General features: G+C 45.1%; 1 protein-coding gene across 1 annotated transcript in view; it reads right to left on the bottom strand.

Annotated features, from left to right (window-relative positions):
• LOC113405362 (phospholipid phosphatase-related protein type 1) overlaps window positions 1-16,343 on the bottom strand; it is a 199,426-nt gene that overhangs the window by 20,571 nt on the left and 162,512 nt on the right. The window contains exon 4 of the mRNA XM_026646520.1: window positions 9,829-9,961. Coding sequence (XP_026502305.1) covers window positions 9,829-9,961 — 133 coding nt within the window. The remainder of the gene's footprint in view (window positions 1-9,828; window positions 9,962-16,343) is intronic.

Here is a 16,343-nt window from a genome sequence, read left to right as displayed (position 1 = left end):
AAGGGCGTGCAGGACATCAGAAGCGCTGCACCTGCAAGTTACATATCCAGGTCTCCTGTACGGCACGTTTCCTTAAAGCCCACAGTGGACTCACCGTACTTGTCATGTTCAATTTCATCTGCCTTAGAAAAGTGATATCATCATATGGCTCCTGAAAAGTACATAGAATTCAATTATAGGGAGTCCGGCAGGATTCTGAGTGTCAGAGGAACGCTGATCCTCAGTCTGTCTTTGGAGACTTTGCGGTCCTCTAGCCAACCACTACCCAAGCATAAAGCCACCAGCTTACAATTTAATTCTAAGTGTTCTGCTGAGGGATCCAGGTAACATCATAATAGCTAGCTCTCACACAACACTTCTCATCCATAGTACTTTACAAAAAAGGTTACTATCATTATCCCCATTTTAGCAATGGGGGAAACTGAGGCACGGAGCAAACAGACTTGCCCAAGGTCACGCAACAGGCCAGGTGCAGAGCAGGGACGAGGACCCAGGCCTCCTGAGTCCAGGTTTAGTGCTTCACCCGCAAAGCCACACTCCTTTATAGAGACTTTATGTTTACATGGTAGGTTTCTGTCGCAGATTCTTCCATTGATTTTTTGGGGCCAAGGAGGTTTGAGTACTCTCTGCTCTGGGGAATGGAGGTGTGGGGAAAACTGAGCTTGCATGAGTCTGGCTCTGATATCTGCTAGAAAGTGGCAGATTAATGGCCAGTTCCTACTCCCACTATGTTACTGGGAAGTTTGTCACTGACTGCAATGGGAACAGGATTGGGCTCTATACCAGGCTTCCTTGGAGCAATCAGACTCTGACCTCGGTGTTAGGATATAGATATGCAGGCCTGTCTGCAAAGGCCTAGACTTTAAGAATTTAGGTGTATTCTTATCACTTAGCTAGTTAGAGAGAGGTATAAAAGAAAGAATCAAAATCACTGTCTGCCGGTGTAAGGGCCTTCTCTCACTGTGACAGTCTGAGGTCCTGTTCTTAGGCTAAGGCCTTTGGCTAAGCAGCAGAGGCAGCCATAAACTGGGAAATGAATGGTCACGTCCTCACCAGTCACACTGAAATAAGGTGCTATTGGGCTGTTAGGAATACAATCCTGTCCTGATATTCCTATCACCTCCAGAGAAAGGGAAGAGCCTAGAAGATGTAAAAGGAAACTTAGTTTGATAGCATCCTGTCTGGCAAGAACTCAGGCTACGTCTACACTACGGGGGGATCGATTTCAGATACGCAAATTCAGCTACGGGAATAGCGTAGCTGAATTCGACGTATCTGATCCGACTTACCCCACTGTGAGGACGGTGGCAAATTGACCGCCGCGGCTCCCCCGTCGACGGCGCTTACTCTTACCTGGGCTGTTGGAGTACGCGCGTCGATTCGGGGATCGATTATCGCGTCCCGACGAGACGCGATAAATCGATCCCCGAGAGATCGATTTTCTACCGCCGATCCGGGCGGGTAGTGAAGACCAGCCCTCACTTATCAATAGCTGGGGTGTGAAATCCTCATTTCTGTGTTGTTCTATCACTGTAGTCTCCACTTCCCTATTGTTTGTCTGTATAATCTCTGTCTGGTTCTGTGATTGTTTCTGACTGCTGTATAATTAATTTTGTTGGGTGTAAACCAATGAAGGTGGTGGGATATAATTGGTTAGATAATCCTGTTACAATATGTTAGGATTGGTTAGTTAAATTTCAGTAAAATGATAGGTTAAGGTATAGCTAAGCAGAACTGAAGTTTTACTATATAGTCTGCAGTCAATCAGGAAGTAAGGAGGGAATGGGAACAGGGAATGGGGGTGGGGAAATTGGAATCGTGTTTTGCTAAGGGGGGGAATGGGAACAGGGACACAGGCAAGGCTCTGTGGTGTCAGAGCTGGGAAGGGGGACACTGAGGAAGGAAATTGGAATCATTGCTTGCTGGAAGTTCACCCCAATAAACATCAAATTGTTTCGGACTTCGGGTATTGTTGCTCTCTGTTCATGCGAGAAGGACCAGGGAAGTAAGCGAGTGAAGGAATAAGCCCCCTAACACTCAGGACTAGCTTGGGCCTCCACATTTGGACCACAGAGCACTGAGCTCCAGGGAAGAACCAGGTAGCAGGCTGGGAAGCCTGGCCTGGATGAGAGATGGTGGATACAAATTCAGTTTTAACTCTGTTAAGTGCTGATAGGATGACAGCAGGGCATGCATTGCTTTACAAATTTTAGAGCAGCTGAGTAAAGTAAAGCACCAGTATAAAGGCATGTGAATTACACACTGCAGCTGCCTGGGGAAGTGAGTTCAGAAGCTCTCTGGTTTATATCTTTCCTATCATAATAAACCCAACAAGCATATAAACCCTGTAAGCCTTTACTTGCTGAAATAAAGCCTTAATTTCATTATTCAGCGGCCCCGTGTTAGGTGTCACTGTTTTAAATTAAGCTGTTGGTGGAAGCGGAGCCATGAATTTGTTAACACAAATCATGCAGTTGTAAAATACAAGCTATTGGCAACAAATCCATATGTGTTGCATTTCTAAATGTCTAAACTGGAGAGGTTGTTTGCCTGGTAGCAGGTCGATAGCTTAATCATATGAATTAGAAACCCTAATATAGTGAAACACTCCACAACACACCCTCCAATCACTCTGCCAGCTCCGGAGTCAGTAAGGTTTCAAGCCACAATACAATGAGGCTATAGCCACTGTATATAAACAAACCAAATACTCATTGTGCTCCGTTGATTTAGGACTTCTTGGAGCTAGAGCTGTAGGAGTGCGATGTAGGGTTTAGACACCTGACGTTCTGCCTGCATAGGCAACCTTAGTTCTGGGATTTCCTAACTTTCGAGTGCTTATAGTTAAGGTTGTCTGACATGGATGAGATTTTTGGGGGAAGTTTTAACTAAAATGGTTCAGGCATTTTCGAGCCCAGGTTGAGAAACACTGATCTAAGTGAGTTGACATACCCCCTGGAAGACCTCTGCGTACCCTCAGGGGTACATGTACCACTGGTTGAGAACCACTGCTCTATAATCCACAATCACCAATGGGTAAAGAGCAGTTGCTCTCACTGTAGGATGTACCACATCTCTGTGTTCAACAACACACAGTTTGATGGCTCAACCTGTGAAAGGAAATTCAGTTCCCATCTTAAAATTTAGTTCTGCAAATTCTGCACCCATCCGTGTTGGCAAAAGGGGACAGAAACCCAATATATGTAAACCCCAGTCAGACTTCTGGCTCCTTCTCTGAGCTCCAGGCAGTCTGTAGTACATGGAACAACTGGCCCGCTAGTATAAAAGCCTACCAGAGAATGCATTCATTGCAGAAGCACCATAGAAAGGGAGTTAGCCCCTTAACTTGTGAAAATGAACTTGCAAACATTAACATACTAAATAGACATTACACTTCCTGTTTCATCCTTGCTCCGGTCAGGGAGTTGTGGGCCCAGCACATGTTTAACAGATGACAAAAGGGCTCTGAAAGTGGAAGAGCCCTATTCTGCTGTGTTGAGTGCCTTCTGCAAAATGCAGGACAGCGCCTTAATTTGCTCGCTACAATTAGGGAGCCTAGAAAGATCTGACTGCGGGCTCCTGATTTATGAGGTCATTATTCCCCTCAGCCCAATAAGCATCTGACTACCTAACCCATACCTTGGCCAGCTATTTTAACACCAGCTTAAACACCAGAAAGAACACAGGGCAGGATTTTCCAAAGTGCTCGGCTTCGACCCAACTCTGCCACCACTCAGGTCAATGGGAGGAGTTTTGCCACAGGCTTCAACGGGAGCAGAGTTAGGCCAATACCGACCACTTTGGAAAATCCCACCCATAGTGCATTACTCTAGTCAATTTAAATCAATTGTTGTCTAATGTGAGCAAGTGCATTGGACAGATATGAAGCAGTGCATCATTCATGCCATTCAGTAGGATGAATAGGGTTGGATGTTTTATTTCATAATAATAATAATATTGTTATGGACTACTCAGGGCTCCTGGGTGCCTTAACAAAATTTAATGAAATTGATTATCAAAAGGCCCCAAACTAACCATCATACTGGTGCAAAATATATCCCCCCAGTAATAATCTTTGTTACCTGGAGTTAAGGTTGCAAGTATCTATCAGTCACTGATGGGAAAAGACATTCAGGTAACAGTGCAGATTTTGCATACGACACCAGGGTTGGACACTGGAAATTCCAAGTTAAGGCTATAGTTAAACAAAACCAACCAAACATGAGAGAATAGAGATAACTGTGGCCAGATGAGAGAAAAGACTAAAATCCCTTCACAGCTAAACAGAAAGGTGCTTTTGGCCACTATCAATCCTGGGAATCCAGAATCCTAAAGCGCCACCAAGCAGAACCTCTTGGACGAAGAGTTGACAAATCCCCTCAATATGACGGACAGGCACCACTCCTGCCATACTCCCTAGATGCTGCCCTCAACCTACAGGCTCATTCTCACCCTGGTCCGTTTTAGCTAAGCACTGAGGAAGTGAAGACCTCCGTAAACAGGCGTAGTGTAGAGACTCCTGTGACCTGCACTTTGATGGCACTGTGATCCTTGCCACAGTCCCTTTGATAGCAAGGGTGACAGAACAGATCGCTCAGGGAATCCACATAAGAGAGGCCTTGGGAGGAATTAGCAACCTGTAATGGGATAAAGCTACCATACAGTAGACAGACTATCACCCTAGAGCAGCTGCTATGTACCTCCATAAATGCCAGCCTTGAAAAACAATGAAGGATTGTAGTCAAAAATTGTTTGCAGTTGAAATGTTATTCATTTCTAGATTAACAAATGCTTCACTCATAGATTAGGCTAGGTGAACAACTGGGATTTCAATCTTTGTCTCCCTAGTCTTGGAGGCGATGTCAACACATCCAATAGAATGTCGTTGGCTTCAGTAGAGCTCTGCCAATTGATAGCAGCTGAGGATCTGTCCCCTTGTGTTCTAATTCTACAAACACTTCCGGATAGCATCCTCCTTAACTATTGTGTAGCACGTCTTACACTGACTCAACAGGTTGTACAAATGGCTGTGATAACTCCAACACTCTCAGCCAATGGCTGAGCCATAGTATTTGTATATGCTTAAATGAATTCACTGGGTGGACTTTGTGCCCTGCAAAGTGACAGAGCATTAACCTCATGATGCACTGTCCTCACTGGCTCCCCGTTTACATGCAGGACTCAGTTCCAGGATCTTAAATGTTCTCCAGGACTTGCAATGTATTACTGTACCTAGCTTGTCTTTTAACTTATTAACTCCACATACCATCATTTGCTCCTACACTGCATCTGTCACTCAGAGTATCCAATTGATCTTGGTGGATTCATGGTTGGCTTTATTCTGTGCTTTGCTCAGTCACACTCAATATATATTAGAACTTAATTTTAATTCTGTCTTTTAAACACACTTGTTTACTTATGTGCTGAAATTTGCAGTAATCTGTGCTGATGACTGAAATTTCTCTCTCCTGATACTGAGAGCACAGTATTGAGAATTATGTCAAAGGCACTAAATAGCAAAACTTTTGACAATTATTCTAAAGGGTTTTTTTTTTTTTACTTTTTGTACTAACTTCTGTATTGTTTTCTACCATTTCTTTGCTTTCAACTTTAGAACCTTCATACATCCAAAGAATAAAAAAATGTGATGGTGGCACAAATACAGAGAATATAACTATGTGACATTACTATGAGACCCTGCTGAATTTAAAGGGAGTTGAAGTGCAACTTATAGAATAGGACCCTTGCTCACCAATGGCCATGTCTTCCCAACCACCTTGCTAAAATGCATAGAAAAAGTTTCCCTATATGCCCACTCCACCCACAAATACTGGATTTGGGTTGACAATCCCAGTTTGCACGTGCAAATGTGGGCTGGGGATGGGAGATGCAATATCTGCACATACCCTGTTTGCAAGCATGATTCAGAAGGTCAGTTTGGGCCTGAAGTAACATAGTTAATAGTTAATCTTTTGAACTCAACTACAACCGCTGTGAGCTACAGCCCCCAAAGGAACTAATGTTGAACCTTGTTCCAGCCACGACAACGTTTTATTAGTGAAAACAGATGTAGTGGGAAGAGTTTAATTTCAGCCTTTTCTGAAAACACAATTCCCTGGGAGAAGTTCATTCCTGGTGTCGAACATTCTGCACCACTTCAGCACAGTGCTCACATGCCACATCTCTGTGCTGGGCCCACATACTCCGGCACAGAAGACCACCAATGGTGGTGGCCAAGTAGTGTTTGCAGATCTGAGTTTATGCAGATTGCCTGGCCCCCATATCCTTTGAACCCGATGCATAAGGGCTTCCGCTATTATTCTATGTGCTGGAATAGGAGCATGTCTGTGCAGCAAGCCTACATCCCGTCCTTGGGTTGGTGGAGGGGAAATTATCATGTCTCTATGCCGGTGGGGTGAATTTCATGCCTAGTGAATAATACAATTCAGAACTGGAGTCACTGGAAACTGAGACATCCAGCACAGGCCCTAGTCAGTCCCCACATTCTTGTCAAACTAAGGGGAACAGCACAATACTTGGAAGCTCGCTTTTTATTTTAGTTCAGTTTAATTTAAAGTTCACCGCAATGGAGCAACACTGGAAATTGAAGCAACAAGGATAATACATGAATTCATCAAGAAGGGGCCTCAGATTCTGTTACTAGGTATTTGGCTAGCTCCTCAGCTGGTGTAACTCACCAGCACTGCCTTGAAGTCGACGGAGCTGGATCTTTTTACACCTGCTGATTTCAGCACATTAGGAAAAATAATTTACTTCTGGCTCCCCAGAGTCTGAAGCCAGTGGGAGCAGAGGGGCCTCCCTCCTCCCAGGAGATCACCACAGGCTCAGGGGCAGGTTCGGAGAGAACTCAGGGCCTGAACTAATGGCTGGCGAAAGCAATGGGACTCTCTCCTTTGACATCAATGGGCTTTGGAAGATGAGTGTATTGGAGGCTAAAGTCAATTGGAATTTTTTCTTTTAGATTTGGTGGGCGAAACAGCCTAAACAGAAGCCATGTGCAAACAATCTGATCGTTTGTCCCCATTTATATGTTCCACCAGCTACCTATCTTTCTGGAACAAACAACTATTATTTAGTTACCAGTGACCACCACCACTCAATATCTAGCTCTTATTAGAGCTAGACGCAATTTTACATCAAAATTTGGAATTTTGATTAAAAAAGTGAAATTTTGGCAAAAACATTGCCTGATTTTTTGAGGGGGAGGGACCCCATTTTTCAAATAGCTCCAGTTCTTACATTCTGCAGGGGAAACAGGATGCTCCTTAAAAAAGTCTTATTTCACCATAAGGGGAAAAGAAATCTCACTTTAAAACCAGGGGTGCAGTTCAGAAACATTCAGGGGGAGGGGGTGATTGTGTCAGCACCCCTACTTCTGACTCCCCACTGAGCCAATGGCTGCTCATGGGGTGTTAGTGGACCGATTCCATCCTGAGGTTAGAGTGAGGAGGGGGAGCAGGTCATGTGCACGTGTCTCTTACTGATGGCTGGCCCGGGTCAGGGATTGGGGCCTGGCTTGCGCCACGCCCAGCTCCGGCCCTGGACAGCAGTGCTGCTTCTTGTCCGGCCAGTGAGACAGCAGAAGCCACTCAAGACAGTCTGCTTCCCTCTCCTCATAGGGCTTGGGTGGCAGATTTGGCCTGGCTGTCCTGCTATGAGGGAAGGATAGCTGGGCCCAATCTGAGTGAGTGGCATTGAGACCTAGAGTGAGGGGTTGCAATGCCACTCAAATTTGGCCCAACCATCCTTCTGCCACGATGGCGGGGCGGCCAGGCAAACCTGCCACCCTATGAACCTGTCCAGAAATCTACCCCCATTCGCAGCTGCCCAAAAGACTGGGAGGGCAAACCAAGGTCACCCCCAGCCTACAGCATATGCCTCCCCTGTTTATAACAAGACTCATGTTTAAAGCAATTTATAACCAGGTTAACTTCCTCTCCCTCCGGAAAACAAACAAACCTGCAGAGCTGAGATTGATTTGTGGGGAGAAGTTAATATTTTCCTGCTCTCTGTACACAGTGGTAATTTTTTTTCCCAGACGAGAAATGGCGAGAGCGAATGCTCAGGAATAAAGCTAATTCAAATGAAGGCTACGCACAGGGAGAGCGACATATAAGAAAACACGTACAGCAAATGTTTTGCCTCGTTGGTTTGAGCTCTTTTAGCGCTGGCCCCACAGGCGAGAATATTTGATCAGTCTATTGTCACACGCAGAGAATGCTGGGACAGCATCCTGCTCCCTGTTAATGGCAGTTTACTACCCATTAACGTGTGCTAGAGGCTAGCTGAACTTCAAGGGTATTTGGTTTTTAATGACAGCTCCCTGATCTTTTATTTTCCTACACGGCACAGCTGGATAACTGATCAGAGGAGTGCCATGCTGAGGATCAGACTGTGCCTGCCCCTTGTGTCTAGAGTGGGAGAAGGGGCAAGGAGTCTTGCTGCGTAAGGATTGCTCTCTCAGTTTGCCCCCGGTGGTGCAAAGTGCCCCAGAGGCAGCAGGAGAGGAGGTAGGACCATGCCCGGTCTGCAGCAGTGAGTGGAGAAGACCAGGCTCAGCCAGGGGAGCAGCTTCACAAGGAGAGCTCAAGGAGGAATAAGGGGTCCATGAAGCACAATCCTCCCAACCAGGATGGTGTCTGACTGGAGCAACGCAGCCCTTCACCACCAGCACGTCACCCTTTCATTTCCATGCAAAAAACTGTAAAGCATTGCGAGGGGTGAGGGGAAAACCCCCGCTAACGTTTCATGCCTCATTTCCTTTGGGCTAGAATGTGACTGTAGGCACAGCCCTGAGCAGGGAGCGGTGCGTCTCCTCTGAGTCTCAGTTCCTGCTCTTGTTCCGTGGGGCATAGGACTTATGGCTGGCTTATACCAGCAATAAACTAATATTCCCCCACCTGTGTGCTGGGTCAGCTACTCTGACCAGCGAGTGGGGGTCGTGGAGCCCAGGCTGTGCCCGTTCCCTGTCTCTAGCTGCCCACTTCCCAAAGACTTGGGAGTAAGTGGGCAAGTAGCCCTGCTAACTTGTACATGCCCAGTCCCAAGATCGTGGTAGGCCATGCAAGGAGTCCAAGTAGCGGGGGAGGGGGAGAGAAAGGGGTTCTCACTCCCACAGGTGGGACAATCTAGCCCTCAGTCAGTTTGCTTTACAGTGCAAGCTACTGTGCTGTTCTTCCCGCTCTGAAATAACTATAGGATGATTCCCAGTGACAGCTGCCAAGTTTACTTTTCCATTAAGCGAAATTCATGAACTAAACATAGCTGCTGGTAAATGCCACCAGAGGAAGCCTCCAAAGTGTTTGGAAGTCGCATTTTTTTCACCAGTTCCTTAGCAATTAACTCAATAAAGTCTCAAATGAAAAATGAGAGGAATATTGTGCCCGGGGTCTCTGTGTTTGGTTTGTTTGTTGGTTCAGCTCAGCTGAATATTACATACTGGTGCTTCTCAGGTTAATTTATATTTGGAGAGAAAAAAGGGTGAAGAGATGGGCTGCTGAGTAAAAAATTGTAATTTGTAATATCAGTGATAGAAGTATTCAGATAAGAATTTAATGGGCATAACCTTGCTTCCAGGGTCCAGGAGAAGCATTACATTTAGCAAAATGGCATATAAATCAGCTCTATATGGCATGATTTGTCGCATTTTAAACATTACCTTGCAAGTCCTGAGGGGGACTATCCCTCTAAGGTGGAAGAAACCTGCAAAGATTTCACAGCTTAATTTTGTGCTGTAGATCTTAAGAAGTCGGTGTTCTTTAGTTTTCGCAAGCAGGGGCAAAACTCTCTGTGTTTACGGACACTTACCTATAAACCGTATAATTCTTCGAAGTAACGGGTTCAGGTAACAGCACTCTCCGGTCAAGATAGTTTTCTCCTGGACAATCAGGGTTTCTCGGGTTGACTTTATGAAATACATGGAGATCTCGCCGATAAAAATCTGCAGCAGTGGGGAAAAAAGAAAGGGACGTTTAAGAATCATAAGGACACATGTTCAAAGGTGGATGCCTGGATCAAGGCCATAGACAATACTTCTGCACTAGTGTGCCTACAGAACATTGCACTTACACACTGTTACCTGTCAGCTCTGTGTTCTTGGGGAACCAGGGCACAGTAGCCAGCCTGTCTGACTCACAAAACTCCCCCTCCCCCCCCCCCCGCCGCCAGCCTCTGCTTGAACCAAAACTGATCAGAAGAAAGACTTACAAAAAGCAATGAAAAGGCAGTGGGAGACACACCTAAACCCCTGGGATAAGGGTGACAGAATTAAGGCAACTCCCCTAGCCTCATTTGCATCGAAGATGGGACAAGGAGGCATCTCCATTAGCAGACAGAATGAAGAACAGAGATTCCAAGGCAAGAACCGCACTGAACTCTGGGACCAGCAAAGCAGGGAAGCACTGCCTGATGGGGGATCTCTGCTCCAGATGTTAATGAACCCACGCCTGCACACACCCAACTCAGTAATCCTTTATTGGTATCCAAAATAGTGAAGCTGCCTAATTGCATTGTGAGCTCCCTCCAAGGAACAAGGCCCATAGCCAGGAATGATCAGTTCCTATTGTCTAGCCTGAACAAAACAACGTTGGTATACTCCCTTGAGCCATCAGTTTACACATAAACAAATCTAGTGTTCTCCCTTGAACCATTGTGTTGTTTCTCTACAAAAACCGCTACCCACGCTCAAGTAAGTGTTCTGATGCCTGGATCCAAAATCTGCATCAGTTCCATTGGGACTTCATCTTCTCCTGACTGATCGTACTGGGGGCTCTGTCTGTCTCCAGCACTCCAGACCCTCAGCTACTCCCACCACCTGGGATCCCCGATCGATTCAAGCTTCACAGACTGGTGAGAACCTAACTCTCTCTCTCTCTCTCTCTCTCTAGGTATAGCCTTCTGACCCTGACTTGTGTGATCAGTTATAGTTTTCTAAACCTGACTTTTATAATCAAGTTTAAGTTAGATTTAATATTATAACTGTTTTGTTTGTTTGGCTCCCCTATGGTTATTACCTGGCAATAAATAATTTTCATGATTGAGCTGGTTGCTTCTCTCTCTCTCTGTCCCCCTCGTGGGTGTTTTTTGGTTTCCTCATTCGCTCTGTAGCAACGCTTCTCGTACCTAAGCTAAAAGATCCCTGCAGCGCCCAAAAATCCTGTGGGGTTTGCTCATCAAGTGGGTTACTACTAGAACAACTGTAACGGGAAAGTGGGGATAGAGACGTGCTGAACCTGGGACACATGAGGGTGGCAGATTGAAAGTGCTGCTCGACCCAGCCTGCTCAGGCGTGCTCTATTCCGGTGCAGTGCCCATGGCATATGAGGGTGACAGCTTGGAGGTGCTGCTCGACCCAGCCTGCTGAGTCCAGGGACATATAAAGGGTCAGCTTGGAAGTGCGGATTATCCCGGTCCTCTCAGACGTGCTCTGTTAATGTGTGTGTTCGTCTGATTCTGGGGCTGGAGGAACCCAGCCCTGGGGAACCTAGGTCCTGCAGGATAGCTCCATTGGGTGGGAACTTGCAGCAAGGAGAAGTAGAGCTCCATATGAGAACACAAGTCACACAAGCAGTACATTGATAGAAGTACAGAACACCCTCTCCAACCCCAGAAGAGTAACCCTAATAAGTGAGCATACGCCAAAGTAACAGGCAAAGCTGGTAACAACACCTAGGCTGTACTGTCATCAGGAAATAAACGGTGTGTTCTTAAGTTAGCTAACTCAAGACACCTAATAGGAGGTCAAATCCTAGTGAAGACAAGGCAGTTTGTAGTTTTCATACGCACTGGCAGGTTAAGCTCCCCCATAATCTTTACCTCAACCTGCTAGCACATGTGAACACTACACACAGTCTTGTCTTCCCTAGGATTTTATCTCGAGTTTGCTAACTCAGCTTAAGAACACACCTTTTTCCAAGTGAAGAAAAGCCTCCCAAGCATGATCCTGCTCCCATGAACTTCAATGGCACCGTGTTTATCCCTTAACTAGCCAACACTCACACACACATTTTTTGTGTGTGGATGCAACTGAGGCGTCCACCCTGGAAAATGCAGCTCAATTTTCGGGGCCAAATCCTGGCCCACGCTCTGGAGATGTAACAGGACCGTAAAGCCTCCTTAGGTAGGCAGTTGAGGATTCCTGTGGCATGGAGGAACCCTCAGCTGGCACAAAGAGGGTCCTATGCCCTCCCCTCCTGGCTTTAGCATAGGGTGGCTGGAATGCACAACGTGGCTACATAAAGGCCTCTTGGGAGCCAATGCAACTACACATAATTTAGAACAGCCTTGGAACCACTCTAAATTATGCTGGGGATTGGAGGACAAGCAAAAATAAACAGAGATTTGGTGCAACTGTGGATTCTGTGGGCCTCTTTTTTTTTTTTAACTGGAATTAATATGAACATCATTTCAATGGGAACTAGTCTGAGCTCACTAAACTTATTTGAGATAGGGTCACTAGAAGCTGATTATCTTGGGTTGGGTTTTCAAAAGCTCTTGCTACTCACCTAACTCTGCTGCCATTGAAGTCAGTGGAATTTGACCATTATATATTTCTAATGGACTTCAGTGGAAAAAAGAAGCCAGACTGAAGTAACATAAATGAACTTTATACAAAGGGTGTACTCACAGCAATTCTAGGTAACTGAGCTAATAAGGATGTGGGAAAAGAAACCACGCCATTAGGAGAAGGCCCAAGTAGTAGATAATAAAACACATTCACTGAGCTCACCTATAAATATCAAATGACTTCTCTTAGACCACTTTACTTGTTGCAACAGTATATTGTTTCAAGTGCAAGAATAATTTATTCTTATTAACCTGGATGAGCATCCTTATTGATTCAAGCCAGGTATGTCCAGCCTCATTGTAATTCTAACCGCTGATGGTTAGAGATGCCGGCGTTATAAAATGCACATTCAAAATGGAATTTGAGAGGGAAGAGCCAAAGCGTGAGGCTGCATTGAAATATTGTCTTTATCCAGTTTATTCTATCTGCTCTCAGAGCTAGCACGTAGTTCAATAGAGTTCAATTCAGTAGCTAGAGTGGAAGAAAATAAAAGACCCCGAGCACCAATACAGTTTAAAAGTGACACATGATTTGTTCCCCTCTATTATTTGTGCTACTGCAGTACCCAGAAGCCCCAGTCATGACCGTGGCCCCATTGTGCTAAGCATGTGTACAGCACCTGTAGAGCTTCCAATCTAATTTAAGACGAGGTACAATTAGGTGGATAAAAAAAACCCCAAACGTTTTCAGTCAGGAGACATCTAAGTATAAAACACAAAAATACTGATCAAAATAAAATGTCTCCTTTAAAAACAATCTATTAATTTCAGTAGAGTTACTCCAGATTTACACCAGTCTGACTAAGAGCAAAAACTAGATACCCACAGTCCCGTGGATTTCTGTGCAAATTAGCATAGCACTTAAGAAGTAGTTAGATAGTGTTTATAAATAAATAAATTAATGGAGATATCCTATCTCCTAGAACTGGAAGGGACCTTGAAAGGTCATCGAGTCCAGCCCCCTGCCTTCACTAGCAGGACCAAGTACTGATTTTGCCCCAGATCCCTAAGTGGCCCCTGCAAGGATTGAACTCACAACCCTGGGTTTAGCAGGCCAATGTTCAAACCACTGAGCTATCCCTCCCCCCATCATTTGTGAGGTAGCATCAAATGATTTGACACAATGGGCCTGATTCTTTTCTCCAACCAGTTTTATAGCAGTGTAACGGGTGTAGACATTTCTGATGCAGATTGCGGTATGGCAGAGTACTCGAGCATATGCACAGCTTTAAGCATCTCTATAGTTCTGCTGACTTCACTAGGACTACTCCCATGCTTGACGTTATGCACAAAAGGACCCTGTTAAATCAGGATATTAACCCACTGCTCGACAAGAATGAGGCCATTGTAAATGGAATTCAATTCCAGATTTGATTGGTGTATGGTATATTTCTAGATAAAGCATCTATTACTGTTACTTCCACTGGGAAAAAAAAGTAAGGCTCACAAGCTGCCGTTTCACACGAGCTTCCTACTTAATTAAACAGTAAAGCTGACAAGAAAATTGCATTGGAGGGTGGGGCCTTTTATTCAGCGCTGTAAGAACTGATGATGTGCTGTCTATGGTGACGTATGCAAAAGGAAACAAAGCTGGTATTAGATAATTGTTGGCCCTGATACTGATCTCACCTACACTGGTGTAAATCTGGAGTAACGCCACTACATTCAATGGAGTTAGATTGCTATGAGACTAGTTTCAGGAGCTATAGAGTGCCCAGTGAGATCTGGTGGTTGCAATAAGCTTTGTACATTTTCTTACATTTCTGCTTTCGGGGGATCTTGTTATTAACGCATCGCCTCGCTGTTTTTTAAACGCAGTCTGCCATTTTTAAGCAAGCATTCAAAAACGCTGCACATACATACAGAAAATAGAATCAATTCTGCAGCGTTGACCGATCAGTAGCAAAGTATTATGTCTGACAGTTTAGACAGTAGAAGCTATTCTCACCAGGTATTAGACGTTTATTTCATGGACCACTACATTATGTAACAGAGGACACCTCTAGTTTGAAAAGGCTTGCAATTACAAGGGAAGAAGGTGTGTGTTGGTTCTCTGCTCTGATATTCTGCTTTTGATATATTATCATTATTATATTTAAATATTCTGGGAGTGCCCAGAGGCCCCCAACAGGGATTGTGCTGAGCACTGTGCAAACACAGATCGGAGACAATTCCTGCCCTGAATGAGTGGCGCTCCCCTTTCTTGTACTCTGCTTACAACCAGCCAGTTCCAGAAGAAAACAACCTCCTTAATTTCCTATTGTTTGCCCAGCCCTTGTTCTGTCCATCCTCACCAGTGTCAACAAAAACGTTCCCCTCAATATAGGAGTTTACCCGATTGTCAAAAATCTGCCATTGTCAATGAAGTCCTTACTCCCTCCCCCTGGAGCCTGACATGCTGTCCAATGACTGATCCTCCTCTAACCTCTCCTTTCTTGGCAAAGAGTGCGATAAAGAGGTCTTCTCTCATTTCTCTAGCGAACAAAGCACATATCACATAACAATATCCTGGACAGATTCTCATCTGACAGGCCATAGCATGGAAACCACAATCCTCCCTGTGGCCAATTGCCTCCCTCCTTGTATTGAAATTTTACTTCCCCCTTGATCTCAGCTCAGTATGGTTCGTGCCATCCTCCTCGACTGCCTCTGGAGCTGCTCAAAATTCTCAATTTTCAATTTTTTAGTGGGAGCAGGGGGAGAAGGAAGTGTTACCATTTTCCAACTAGTTCTACTAGATAGCTGTGTAGGCATCTCCTCGGTCTTGTCTTCTTGCCAAATGACTCTTATTTGCCTCTACTGTCCATAAAGTTGGCATCATGCTTAATCCCAAATAAGCCCACCATGTTCCATGTCTGTATATCAGCCTCAACTCTGCCTTTGCTGAAGTCTTCTTCCATGCCTTGCTTGTATCTTGGCCTCCCTGAGCAAACTCCCTTTTAGCCAAGTCCCAGCAGGCACCATGCTGCTGCCTGGCGTCTCACCCTACTTCACTGTCTATCCCTTTGCTTCAGGGTCCAATTTAGAATCACTCTCCTTGCTCTTCATAACCACTATTGGCTCACTCCAGCCTATCTGAAAAGGCTCCTCTCTCTGCTCATTTAGCACTGGCCTCCTCTGTGTTCCTCTACACACACTCAGCATGTGAGATGCAAGAGCCTTCATTTGGAACAAACTTCCTCTCTCTCTCTCCACCTCCCTTAATCTCCATCTCATTTCAAATCTCAGCTGAAAACATACCCTCTTCCCCTCCCTTCCTTACATCTCTCCCTCAGCTATTATTTATTGCAGTCATTCTATTATTTAACTCTGCAAACGTGTGTGTGTGTGGTGGTGGGGGGGGCATACGGTTTGTCTGAAGGATGCTGGACACAAATTATTATACTTATGTTAATAAGATTTAAACACATGCAGAGAGGACAGAAAGTCAACTGAGATCCATCGAGGGCAAATCTGGTACTAAAATTTTGCCCTAATTTGGAATTGTCTTAAAGTCTGTTTATTAAAAAAAACATCCTTTACCAGTTCTCACCAGAAAAACAGACAAAAATAAAAGGAAGGACCTACACCACACAGACTCTCGCAGCCTTTGAGAGCTCTCTCTGTTAGGTACTTACATAGCCTCCATCACCACAGTATCCAAGAGCCTCGGCATCTTTTAACATAGGTATCCTGACAACACCCTGTGAGGTGGGGAAGCACGGTTATCCCCATGATACAGAAGGGGAACTGAGGCAAAGAGAGTTGCCTGAAGTCAT

The sequence above is a fragment of the Terrapene carolina genome, unplaced genomic scaffold (assembly GCF_002925995.2).
Source record: "Terrapene carolina triunguis isolate 2854851 unplaced genomic scaffold, T_m_triunguis-2.0 Scaffold35098, whole genome shotgun sequence".
Taxonomy (NCBI): Eukaryota; Metazoa; Chordata; order Testudines; family Emydidae; genus Terrapene; species Terrapene triunguis.
Note: the sequence above shows the minus strand (reverse complement) of the source record. Positions and strands in the feature narration are given on the sequence as shown.